This window comes from Acipenser ruthenus, chromosome 3 (genome assembly GCF_902713425.1).
Source record: "Acipenser ruthenus chromosome 3, fAciRut3.2 maternal haplotype, whole genome shotgun sequence".
NCBI classification, from domain to species: domain Eukaryota; kingdom Metazoa; phylum Chordata; class Actinopteri; order Acipenseriformes; family Acipenseridae; genus Acipenser; species Acipenser ruthenus.
The window spans coordinates 101907393-101920106 of NC_081191.1; the positions used below are offsets into that span (position 1 = coordinate 101907393).

A 12714-nucleotide genomic window follows, 5' to 3' on the forward strand; every position below is an offset into this window, starting at 1 on the left:
AAGAGAACAAAGGCTTCATGAAGTGATTAAGTACAAGATAAAAGCAGCAACTTTTCATCTATATGTTCCAAATTGCAGTATAAAATACAAGCAGAAAACCAAAAGACCTTCTGCAGAATAAAATGGGAATACTATTGGTCGTGCTAATAGGCATATAACATATTTAGAAACCTTGCAGATTCCCATGCTAAAGTGTATCCTGTTATTCCAACAAAGAGAACATACGGTAGTCTAAATTGTTGATTAAATTCCTGTCCTGCTGCTTCACTTTTAATTGCCATAGCGTTGGCTGACAATACCAGGCCTCTGCAACGAGGAAGCATACCGAAGAGACCCTCTCTGTCCTTGTTGATGCATCTAACAGCTGGCTGGCCCTGCCTGTCACACAGCACCACCACATGAGTTCACCAGTGATGCTGGCATTTGCGGTTTTTTATATTGTTGACCGTTTTTGATCCTCAATTTAGCACATATTGAGGTATTTTCAATTGATCTAAACGGTGGCTTGCCTAAATACTTACAGGTCTTTACATAATTTTACAGGCAGAAATGCACTATAGAAACTCCTGTGCACTGAATAGACCTAATCAAGTGGTATAGATAAAGAAGAAGATTGACATATGCTGCTGACAAGTTCAATGATAGGTAAAAAAAAAAATATTGAATAATTCTAAATTATTCTATAGAAAATGCAATGCAAGGAATAAAATATAAGTCTGCCATTTCACAAACTACTGTTTTAAAGTGAAAATGATGTGATTCTAAAATAAATAAAAAAGCATATTGGGAGTTATTCCATAGGCACTGCAAAATATGTCCTGTACATCTGTTGCCAAAATTGACGGTACAGATTACAATGTAATGAAATGAGATTGGCATACAATTTTTTAATGACCCCTAAAAGTGAAGTATGTATGTATGATATAAATAACACATGACCCCTCCTCATTCACTGCATGTGGTATAAAAAATCAAGTTTCCCTGTCTTGCCTGGGGAATCACAGCATTTATCAATCAATCAATCAGTCTTTATTTTATATAGCGCCATTCATAGTGGACCACCATCACAAAGCGCTTTACAAGATACAGTAAAAAACAATCCATAATACATTAAATAGGGAAAAACAATGCAAAATAATACATTAAAATACAAGACTAGGATGTGAAAATTCTAAGACATTGTGGATGTGTATGTCATATAGAATCATGAGAATAAGATACCGTGAAAAATCAGTAGTAGCAAAGACACAACAGCTAATAACAGATATCAGGCTTAAAGAGCATGGGAAGCAAGAGAGAACAGGTGGGTCTTGAGAGTTGATTTAAAGCGAGCGATGGTGGGAGCATCACGCACCAAAGCTGGGAGAGAGTTCCAGAGTCGGAGCTATGAAGCTAAAAGAGCGTTCTCCAAGTGTGGTGCACTTTTGCTTGGGGAGAACAAGCAGGCCAGAAAGTCGGAGGACCTCAGCTTGCGGGCAGGGACATAGCGGGTCAGCAGGTTGAATCGGTACTCAGGACCTGTGTTGACAGGTTCCAGAGATCCCAGCATACTTCTGAAGGCGGTCAAGAAGAATGTTATGATATATGGTGTCAAAAGCAGCTGGTAGGTCAAGGAGGACAAGCACAGAGGGAGCAGCAGCATCAGCATTAAGCAGGAGATATTTACAATCTGGAGCAGAGCAGTTTCTACTGTGATGCGGCCGGAAGCCAGACTGCAGAGACTCAAGCAGATTGTTATCCGTGAGATGTTTCATCAGCTGACTGGCTACAGCCCTTTTGAGAGTTTTGGAGAAAAAAGACAGATTGGAGATCTAAATTAGATAAGAAAGCCAGGTCAAGGTAGGGTTTTGAGTACCTGCGTAACTCGAGCAAGCTTGTGGGCACCAGGAACCGAGCCTGAATTTAGGGACAGGTTGAGAGTGTGTATAATGGAAGGAGAAAGATCAGAAGCACAGAGACGGACAAGATTAGTTGGCCAGGGGTCCAAGGGCCACGTGGCAGTAGATTATTTCAACTATGTCTTTATTCTGATATGACCAACAGTAACTGAAGAAGGCTGGCATCCAAAAGGCTGGCTCAAGGCTCAAAGACCAATGGCACACAAAGCTTTAACACTTACGTTATGAAGTACTTTTTTTTTACATTACGTTTTGATGGATTCCATACAATTTGATAATCATGAAACTGTCACATAACAAGTGAACCCTGGGGGGCAGCACGTTTCATAGGTGTCACAGCTCATACAGAAACATTCTCTCCCAAGGAGCCCTGAAGCCTGGCAAAGCAATGCTCCCCAGACTGGGGGAGCAATGCATTTACAGTGACACTGTTGTTACAGTAGGGTCTTTTCTTCAGAAATACTGTACTACTTATTCACGTACTAGGTTTCTAGAATATTACTTACAAACAATCTACAGTAGAGCAGTTTTTAATGCATTTACAGCATCAAAATAAAAGTTTTAAATACTGTAACTGCTTCACTTTGAATATGCACAATCATTAAGCATTTGCAAAAGTAAAACAACTGAGTACCAGGGCCCTTTTCTATGTGAACCACTGTATACAACATGTTTAAGATAATTACCACCTTCAGCGTAGAAACTACACTGGAGTTTAAATAATCTGGCATAAATATATTGGCTTTTAATTGAAATGACCTATCGCTTGCAATTGAACAGGGTGAGATTTATTAAAGACTTTCATATTTTGCTTGAAGAAAAGGATAATATACACAAACATAATGGATGCAACTTAAATCTTTAAAAGTAAAGCATGCAGACAAGGTCTTTAAAGTATGAATCTCTTTTACCAGTACACTGTATTTAGGCAATACATACATACATAGTTATTATGTAACCTTTATATGTATGTTAGTATTTAAAAAGTGTGTGCAATACCTTTGGCAGTATACTTTTGGTTAGACACAATTGTCATCCCCTGCCTACACAGTCAGTAAAGTTCATCTTTGCAGACAATCTACAATGCATGTAAAACATCCTGTTCGAATTCAGAAGACTTCCACACTTCAAGCACGACCTGACTATTCATTTCATAATAACATATGTCTTTTGAGGCATAGCTTTAGTGATTTAGTTCACAGATACAATTGACTTTGCTTTTCCTGCATCCTTAAACATGATTAGGCCTTTCAAAAGAATTCCTCACTGCCCCAAATTAGTTTTTAGTGGTGCACTTCAAAAAAAAAAAACACACATTTATTTTTCAGTTTGAGAGCATATCACAAACTGCGTGGCAGTGCTGCAGAAATCCAGGAAGTTATTGTTTCACTGAATTCTCTGCACACAGTCTGAGGCGGCAGAAGAAAGGATACAGGTGGTACGTTCGTAATTAAATGCAAAACTCATCGATGCATCCTTTTTTTGGAAGCTATCCAGTCGTATAAAACAACTATCAGCACAAGATCCTATTCTTCTAAATACATAAAAGGATTGTGATATAGTTGTATAGTCTGGTGATTGAGCCGACCTCCCCGATAACTAAATGTCTGCACTGTTAACACTGACATTGCAGCTACAGGTATGAAGTCAGGGGAGTACCAGCCTGATTGTATCTTGCATGTCTTTTTTTCAAACATCCCTGTCTACCTACAGTAGACTCTTCCAGATATATATATAAAAAAGCGATGAGTTGCAGGGTTAGAGTCACATACCTACCAAGCTTTTGCGTAATCAGAGAAATACTTCCGGCTCCATCAAAATTGATGAAGAGCCACAACAATGTTATTGTGTAATAAATGACAAAAGACTTACATAGGAAACCCGTACTCTCCGCCGATGCCCTAGTCCACAACACAGCATCAAGAGGGCAACAGAGTGCTATTAGCAAGCAGCTTCACAGAGCTCGGATCGGTCTCCACTGTCCATGTCTCCCTCCACCTTTCAGTCAAAAGGTGTGCAAAGAAAAAAAAACGAAAAAAAAACCACTAGGCTGAGGTGCTCCCTAAACCTCTGGGTTAGTAACTGGTTTCAGATTGCCCCGAAGACAGATGAACCCTTCTTTCTTGGAGTAAATTAATCTTCTGAGCCCAGGACGAATGCACCTTTATATAAGCAGCAGCAGCAGTAGTAGTAGTAATAATCTTTAATTGTTTTAGTGAACCTCAGTAATCAAGCCAGAACAGACCTGGCTCTTATCTTTGCAACTCATTGTTTGTGCTGTTTATTTTTTGAAGTCCCCAGGGTTGATACAAAGTAAATGTCAGATCTGACTGCTGTGCTGTAACATGTTCTGCTGAAAGTCTCCTGCCACCGTTTTTGCAGATCTCTTCACAGTGCAGAAATTAGCAGCAGCCTCCTTGATTCAATGTTATCTCTGTACCATATTGACCTGATCTGTCATTTACCCTTCCCCCGTTCTAGCCTCTGAAATTATTGAGCCCAGATTTTAATTCACTCTGGATTCCTTTGACTGCAGAGCCACCCTCAGAAGTGTCAGCTGCTTTATCTTGGTACGTGTCTCACATCAAATGAAGGCAGAAATGCTCCGAGTGTCCTTATTACCTGAATCTCTGCTTGCTGAAAACTGCAGCCATGCATTGCTTGTGGTTCATTGCACTGCATATCAGAACAAGTATCAAGCATCGGAAATGCTTTATGTAAATTTAAATGTGTTGTTTGGCACAGGTGTTTAATGGCTTCTATTGTAAGGGTATACAACAATTAATTTTATCACCTGTAGCAGTTCAAAAAATTAACTGATAAATCAATATTAACAAGCTGTCTATTATTAATGTCTTGTGTAGACAGTTAACCCTTTTCCACTGGCAAATAAATATCAGTGGCAAAATAAGCAGAAGGCTGCAGGACTAGGGTATAAGGACTTGTTAGCAACAGTATCATTGAACACTGAAAAATGCAATGTAAGCATGATTACAAGGTAAAATCATAGGAAAGCATTGCAAATCAACCTTTTATGTAATCACGTTTTCACTGTGACCATTTAACTAGGGAACTAGAATTCAAGTACAGGATGAAAAACAATCTGACGAGAGTTCCCTTTAAGGTTTAAATATAAATTTACTTTATAGCTTGAATAAAATAAAGTGTATTACATAAACCCTACTATACTGGTATTTTACTGTTATGTTACCATGTGTTTCTCTATTGTTCGGCATACGGTTCTAGCATTACTTAGACAGGTTTGTTCATTTGTCGTATCAGGTGTTACTGCAAATAAATGTATACCCTGAGCCACCCTGATACAGTAAATTACTGCATTATCCAAATACTGCTATTAATTATCCTAATTATCCAAATTAACCAGGCACAGAAAATTATACCCATCAGGTTTATATCATTAAATGTATTATTTGGACTATTTGTAAAACACATTTAGCCAAGTCATACTGTTTTAACTATATTCTGTAGGACAATTAGCGAGCATTGCAATGTCCTCAGTTAAAATCTCTGTTTGAGATTCCAAGGAGAATGAGGACGCAGAAAGCAGCAATTCAGAGGGTACCGACTCCTTGAATGACTATCCCAGCTTATTAAATATGCAGTGCAGACTGAACAGTGGAGCGGTCACTCCAGTATGCGACAAGCTGATTCAGCTGTATGGCAAAGCTGAAGGACAAACAGAATTCAAAATTACAGGATTATTTTCTTATCATGAATATCGTGAAAGTAAAAAAGTCATGCATTTCAACCAAAAAGCATAGCCATTTTCTGGTGGGTTTTCAAATGACGATATTTTATTTTTGGGGGGGAGGGGGGTAAAGAATTAGGCAAAATAATCTGGTTTTATTGAAATTCCAGTTCTTTACTTCTGAAACTTACACCGCAAGATATTCTGTGAGTGTTCACTTCTGCACAAGATATTCTGTGAGTGGTCACTTCTACAAGATATTCTGTGAGTGGTCACTTCTACAAGATATTCTGTGAGTGGTCACTTCTACAAGATATTCTGTGAGTGTTCACTTCTACAAGATATTCTGTGAGTGTTCACTTCTCTACAAGATATTCTGTGAGTGGTCACTTCTCTGCAAGATATTCTGTAAGTGTTCACTTCTCTACAAGATGTTCTGTGAGTGGTCACTTCTCTGCAAGATATTCTGTGAGTGGTCACTTCTCTACAAGATATTCTGTGAGTGTTCACTTCTCTGCAAGATATTTGTGAGTGTTCTCTTCTCCAAGATATTCTGTGAGTGTTCACTTCTCCACAAGATATTCTGTGAGTGTTCACTTCTCCACAAGATATTCTGTGAGTGTTCACTTCTCCAAGATATTCTGTGAGTGTTCACTTCTCCAAGATATTCTGTGAGTGGTCACTTCTCCAAGATATTCTGTGAGTGGTCACTTCTCTACAAGATATTCTGTGAGTGGTCACTTCTCTGCAAGATTTTCTGTGAGTGTTCTCTTCATTGTATTCACATTTTGAATTAGAAGCAGCAAAAAGGTTTAATCTTTTACTAAACTTTGTATTTTATTCCCCAGAGAAATAATATGTTGTTTGTAAATTTAACACTCGAGACAAACTGATACCATTTTTTATATTGATTTTGCTGGCGATTTCTTGTGACTGTCCATCATATGTAGTAGATGTCTGCATGCTTGCTTACCTTGCACACTATATCTACAGCTTTGTACATGCAAAGTCTCCTGTTGCCTTTCTAAGATCAATTATACTAGAAGTGTACAACATACCCTATTGCAATCGCAAATACAATACATGAAATGTGTCCTTACCTGTCCTGTTACAACTTTTAGAGTGTTCTGACTGCTGTGTTTTACGGCATGCTGTGAACTGGACCTCTCGCAATGACGTCACACTGTGATAAAAACCAGTAACCTAAAACCTGTATGGGCACTCAAACTAAAGACGTTAGGGTGACCAAGATGAAATAAGTGCATACAGGAGGGGAGAAAAAAACAGGTAAGACAAATATGATCTGAAATGAGACAAACATCATCTTGTCACTGATCAGCAACAAGAAATCCTCAGTATTTTGGCTATTGTTACAGAAACTCTATTATTATTATTATTATTATTTATATCTTAGCAGAGACCTTTATCCAGGGCGACTTACAATTGTTACAAGATATCACATTATACAGATATCACATTGTTTTTTTTTTATACAATTACCCATTTATACAGCTGGGTTTTTACTGGAGCAATCTAGGTAAAGTACCTTGCTCAACAGTACAGCAGCAGTGTCCCCCACCTGTGATTGAACCCATGACCCTCTGGTCAAGAGTCCAAAGCCCTAACCACTACGCCACACTGCTGCCCACTGTACCAGTATTCAACAAAATGCTTTATGTTTTAAATGAAGCATTTATTTAAAAATGACACCGTGTGTAATACTTTAAATGTATTATAAGCAAACTACTGTACAAACAAACCTCACCAGATTTTTTTTAGCAACAACGGAAAATGTTTTAATCACATATAGTCTCTATGTCCAAACATTCTGTCCCAGTGCTGTGCTGTTCATGATACTCTGGTATATTTCCAGTACTGCACTTTTGATTTTTTTTTACATACAGCAACTATGTCATTCATCTTGATCCAACCCTATTTACTGCATCTGGAACCTATATACTGTAAGAACATAAGATACGTTTGGGAACGAGAACAGGCCATTTGGCCTATTCTCCCCTACTGTGGGGGCAACTCATTTAATTGCACAGAACATAACATTTAATCTGTGTGGAGATATACAGATTGTAGTATAGCTTTGGATAATGTTATGAGCGTCAGAGTGGGCATTTAACATCGTCTCTACCCCAGAACGAAGAACACTTCCCTTCACCTGTTCAATTCTCCAGTTTTCAATCAAAACTGCTGAGATGAACGTGACCAAGGTCTTCGAACAAAGCAACCATCTGTTGGAACAGTGTTAATTGCAGTCATGCCAAACACTGTAATGTATTGCTAGATCCAAAAGTAGAAAATGAGCACCATGATTTCAATCATAAAGAACGCATGTAATTAAAAGTCCTGTAGAAATGTATTTATGTGAAGAAATACATTTTTAAACAGGCTCTGAATATCCATTATAGCCCATAATAATTAACTGTATGAACTTCACTGCAATCTCCAGCTTCAGGTTAATGTTTTCAAATTCAAATTCAGCCATTATTAGCCTTTAAAACATCTCTTTGATGCCACCCTTTGATCTTTTCATTGATTCATTGTACAAATCTTCAAACTAAAAGTGGCTGTGTGGCTTTGAAGAGAAGGGATGTGCGGCAGATATATTGTTGATTAACAAATCCACAGTTTATGCTACAAATCCACGGAAAACTGTGAGTTTGTCAATGAAACTACAGTCAGAGCAATTCAACAGAAAAGCAAATACCATTTTATTACACAACAAGCATTTAAAAAAATAATTAATTGTAGAATTACATATTTCAAAAGTAACACTTAGAAAAGAGTTTGCAATTTCAGTTCAGCATTTCACTTTGTTAAAGAAAAGTAATACAATTATACATTAACATAATGCAAAAAAAGTTTACATAATTGCAAATTCACTTCCACATAAACACCCCCTTCCCTTTTAATTTGTATTTCACATTTCTTCTGGACAGGTTCAGGAACAACTGCAATTTCATCGTCACTTTGTAAATCTCTATCAATTAGCAAACAAGCTTACAGCCCACTTACATTTTTCCCGAGTACTTCTCAAAGACCAGTCGCTGGCAATGATATTTAGGTAATCATCTGTTTTAGGTTCAGCAAAACGATCAATACCTTTACTTTCCGTTGCTGGATCACATTCCTTTGTTTTCTGCTTTTATATTTTTCTAATTCCATGTTCTACATCTAAAATGTAGTCCCCACTACAAACTTCACACTACAGGCAATTTTGTTTGTGTAAGTGGGATTTCAAACTCAAAAAACAAATCCCATTATTGAATTAGCAATCAATTGAATCTCATTAATCAAATAAGTATCAAATTAGTAAGAAATGTTTTAAGTTGCATAAACAATGATCAGTGAATCAATTTTACCGGTTTAACACTTATCTGTGTTTATCCCTTACAGAATTACTGTACTGCTTTTGTTAAGTAACATTACAGGTAAGGCTTCTTGGTGTGGAAGCCTTTTCATAATTGTGTTTTGAGTGCCCCAGTATGTGGGATAAATTTGAATTTGTATTTGAATATACTTTGTAAAATGACATTTCCATTCTTAATCTATGGGATTTGAGATGCTGTGAAGTTAATTAAGTTTGTCTTCCCTCAACCCTTCTTGATTGATCTACTTCAAAAGGACTAAATATGCGTAACAGGGTCATTAGATTAGCTTCCTGTTTTACCTGGCGGAGATTGTATCACCAAAGTAAACTCCTCTTTGGGGCGCTACATTTACAGTGAAACAAGGATGAACTGATTCTCTTTATCTTGGATTCGGATTCATCTCACCATGAAGTAACCACAGAGCCTTCGCTTGTAATGGGGACCCATTCAAGCGTTGTACATATCTTCGTCCTGAAGACTCCTGCAACGTGTTACAAAGACGACCAACTGCAACTTTGTTTTCAACAACGACCACATCTCCAGAATAAGTATTACGTTTCAAAGACTTTAAGATTCAAGTAAAATACTATTTGTTTAATACAGTGTAACATGCTGATGAGATTAAAGACAAACAATGCTATTTTGATGAACAATTGAAACAAGATAATACTTTAACTGAAGTGATGATATTAGAACATAAGAACGTTTACAAATGAGAGGAGGCCATTTGGCCCATCTTGCTAGTTTGATTGTTAGTACCTTATTGATCCCAGAATCTCATCAAGCAGCTTCTTGAAAGATCCCAGGGTGTCAGCTTCAACAACATTACTGGGGAGTTGGTTCCAGACTCCCACAATTCTCTGTGTAAAAAAAGCACCTGCTATTTTCTGTTCTGAATGCCCCTTTATCTAATCTCCATTTGTGAACCCTGGTCCTTGTTTTTTTTTTCAGGTCAAAAAAGTCCCTTTTAGAATTTTGAAAGCTTGAATCAGATCGCCGCGTAGTCTTCTTTATTCAAGACTGAACAGATTAAAGTTGTTTAGCCTGTCTGCATATGACATGCCTTTTAAACCTGGAATAATTCTGGTCGCTCTTCTTTGCACTCTTTCTACAGTAGCAATATCCTTTTTGTAGTGAAGTGAACAGAACTGAGCACAATATTCTAGATGAGGTCTTACTAATGCATTGTAAAGTTTTAACATTACTTCCTTTGATTTGAATTCAACACGTTTCACTGTTATTATTATTATTATTATTATTATTATTATTATTATTATTATTATTTGTTTATTTAGCAGACGCCTTTATCCAAGGCGACTTACAGAGACTAGGGTGTGTGAACTATGCATCAGCTGCAGAGTCACTTACAATTACGTCTCACCCGAAAGACGGCGCACAAGGAGGTTAAGTGACTTGCTCAGGGTCACACAATGAGTCAGTGGCTGAGGTAGGATTTGAACTGGGGACCTCCTGGTTACATGCCCTTTTCTTTAACCACTGGAACACACAGCCTCCGAGCATCTTTTTGGAGTCAACATAAATTCCTACATCTTTTTCATAGATTCCTTTTTCAATTTCAGCATCTCCCATATGGTATTTATAATGCACATTTTTATTGCCTGCGTGCAGTTTTTACATTTTTTACATTTTTCTCTATTAAATGTCATTTGCCATGTGTCTGCCCAGTTCTGAATGCTGTCTAGATCATTTTGAATGACTTTTGCTGCTGCAACAATGTCTGCCACTCCTCCTATTTTTTGTGTCGTCTGCAAATTTAACAAGTTAGCTTACTATACCAGAATTTAAGTCATTCATGTAGATTAGGGAGAGCAGAGGACCTAATACTGCTCCCTGTGGTATACCACTGGTTACCTCGCTCCATTTTGAGGTTTCTCCTCTAATCAGTACTTTCTGTTTTCTACATGTTACCCACTCGCTAATCCATGTGCATGCATTTCCTTGAATCCCTACTGCGTTCAGTTTGAGAATCAATCTTTTATGCGGGACTACTAGGAAATTTTCCATTTTGGATCTTACTATAGTTTCCACAGCTACAGTGTGTGTATTTGAAAACAACAACTATGAACTTTGGAACCATTTCAACATTGATTGAGTTTGTCTACAAGTTTGAAGTAACTAATATTACAACTCAATGCTAAATGCAATTGAAATGGCTTCCGAACTGAACCTGTTGAAATACAACGCAGTCTTCATTCCAACAGACTCTGCTTCACACCGTTACTGTACATATTAATCATGCGGGAGCCTGTGTGCTTATGAAAATGTTTGTTTAAATGTTTTATTCCTGCTTGTGTCGATACTTATAATTCTGGTACCATGACTTCTAACTTTTATATTCTTCTTACTATTGTTAATAAAATTAATAATTTGTATGAGTTGAGTTGCTTTTTGCCTGTTATGAGTACTAAAGTAAATATTTATGATTGATTTGGGATCCTTGAAAACACAGAATAATGGAATGGTGAATAATAATGATATTTTTATAAGAAATATGAAATTTGTTAAGGACTAAAACCCTATATTTATATTTAAATATTAATGACATAATGGAGGCTTCATCCTGTATATCATAAAATTAATATTAACTAATGTTTGTATATTACCAACATACTGGGGTGTTGCCTAGGATTTTGAGGTATTAATGTTAAATATTACATCTTCCAAATATGCGCTACAAGTAGTACAGTAGCTATATAAAGTACACAGCTATGGCCAAAAGCTTTGCGTCACCTACAGTTTTAGGATCAAGACAGAATAAACAAAAAAAAAAAAAAAAAAACAATATGAACATTATTTTTATCTATTATTTAACATCATGTAATCAAAGAAACTACAAAATGATATCACAAAAGTCTACCGGAAGCCATAATAGTAGCACACTATGTTAGATTTAGAAATGTTACAATTGTTGTCAGTTTTTTGTTAAGTGTTAAGGAAAACTACAAAGCGGTATGTAACACATTATTCAGCAGGTTTCATTCGACTTAATGAAACAAAATTAGTTAATGCTATAGGGTGATACAAAACTTTACTAAAAACTAAATAAACATTGCCCAAGCAAATATACTTTTGTGTGTCCTTTACAAAAATAAAGTCGGTTTGATGACTCAACATATGTTTCTGCAATCAAGGCTTGCTTTGCCATTTAGTACTTTAAATAAACAATCACAAACAGGTAACTTGAAAATCTCCCCTAGCTCAAGGCAGATAACCAGGTGGTGTCAATGTATTTATTAACTGTATGATCAGAAAGCATTCGTCCTGCCATACGTACGGTTTTAATCCGGTTTATAAATCTCTTGAAAAGTACAGTAAAGACTATTGTAACAGAAACAATGGGAGATACTGTACATCAGTATTAGGTAAGTTATGATGCTGTAAACAGACAGATCACCAACAACCTGCGTAAGTAACGTATAAAGAATAAAGTAGATTTGTCCCCTTACATCATACATGAAACACCTCTCTAACAGGGTTTACTTGCTACTGCATGCCATGCACCTGAGACAATAAAGAGTGCTGATGAATTCTAAATACATGCCCATTATCCCTTAATAACTGATACTAAATCACAATAAAACCTTGAGAAAAGCAGGCCCCATATCTGAGCTACATTCAGGTCTCAAAACATTACACTAAGAAAACAACGCGGCCATGATTGATATAAAAACATTTAAAAGGGCAATGTCGTTTATCAAACGGT

General features: G+C 36.8%; 1 protein-coding gene across 4 annotated transcripts in view; it reads right to left on the reverse strand.

The window, feature by feature from the left end:
• Positions 1-12714, reverse strand: part of LOC117394663 (voltage-dependent L-type calcium channel subunit beta-2-like) — a 122323-nt gene that overhangs the window by 71967 nt on the left and 37642 nt on the right. The window contains exon 1 of one of the 4 annotated variants that reach the window (XM_059020026.1): positions 3771-4404. The exons of the other annotated variants lie outside the window; for them this stretch is intronic. Within the exon in view, the coding sequence (XP_058876009.1) occupies positions 3771-3818 (48 nt within the window). The 5' untranslated portion in view covers positions 3819-4404. Of the gene's footprint in view, positions 1-3770; positions 4405-12714 lie in introns of those variants that run through there. 4 annotated transcript variants of the gene reach the window in all.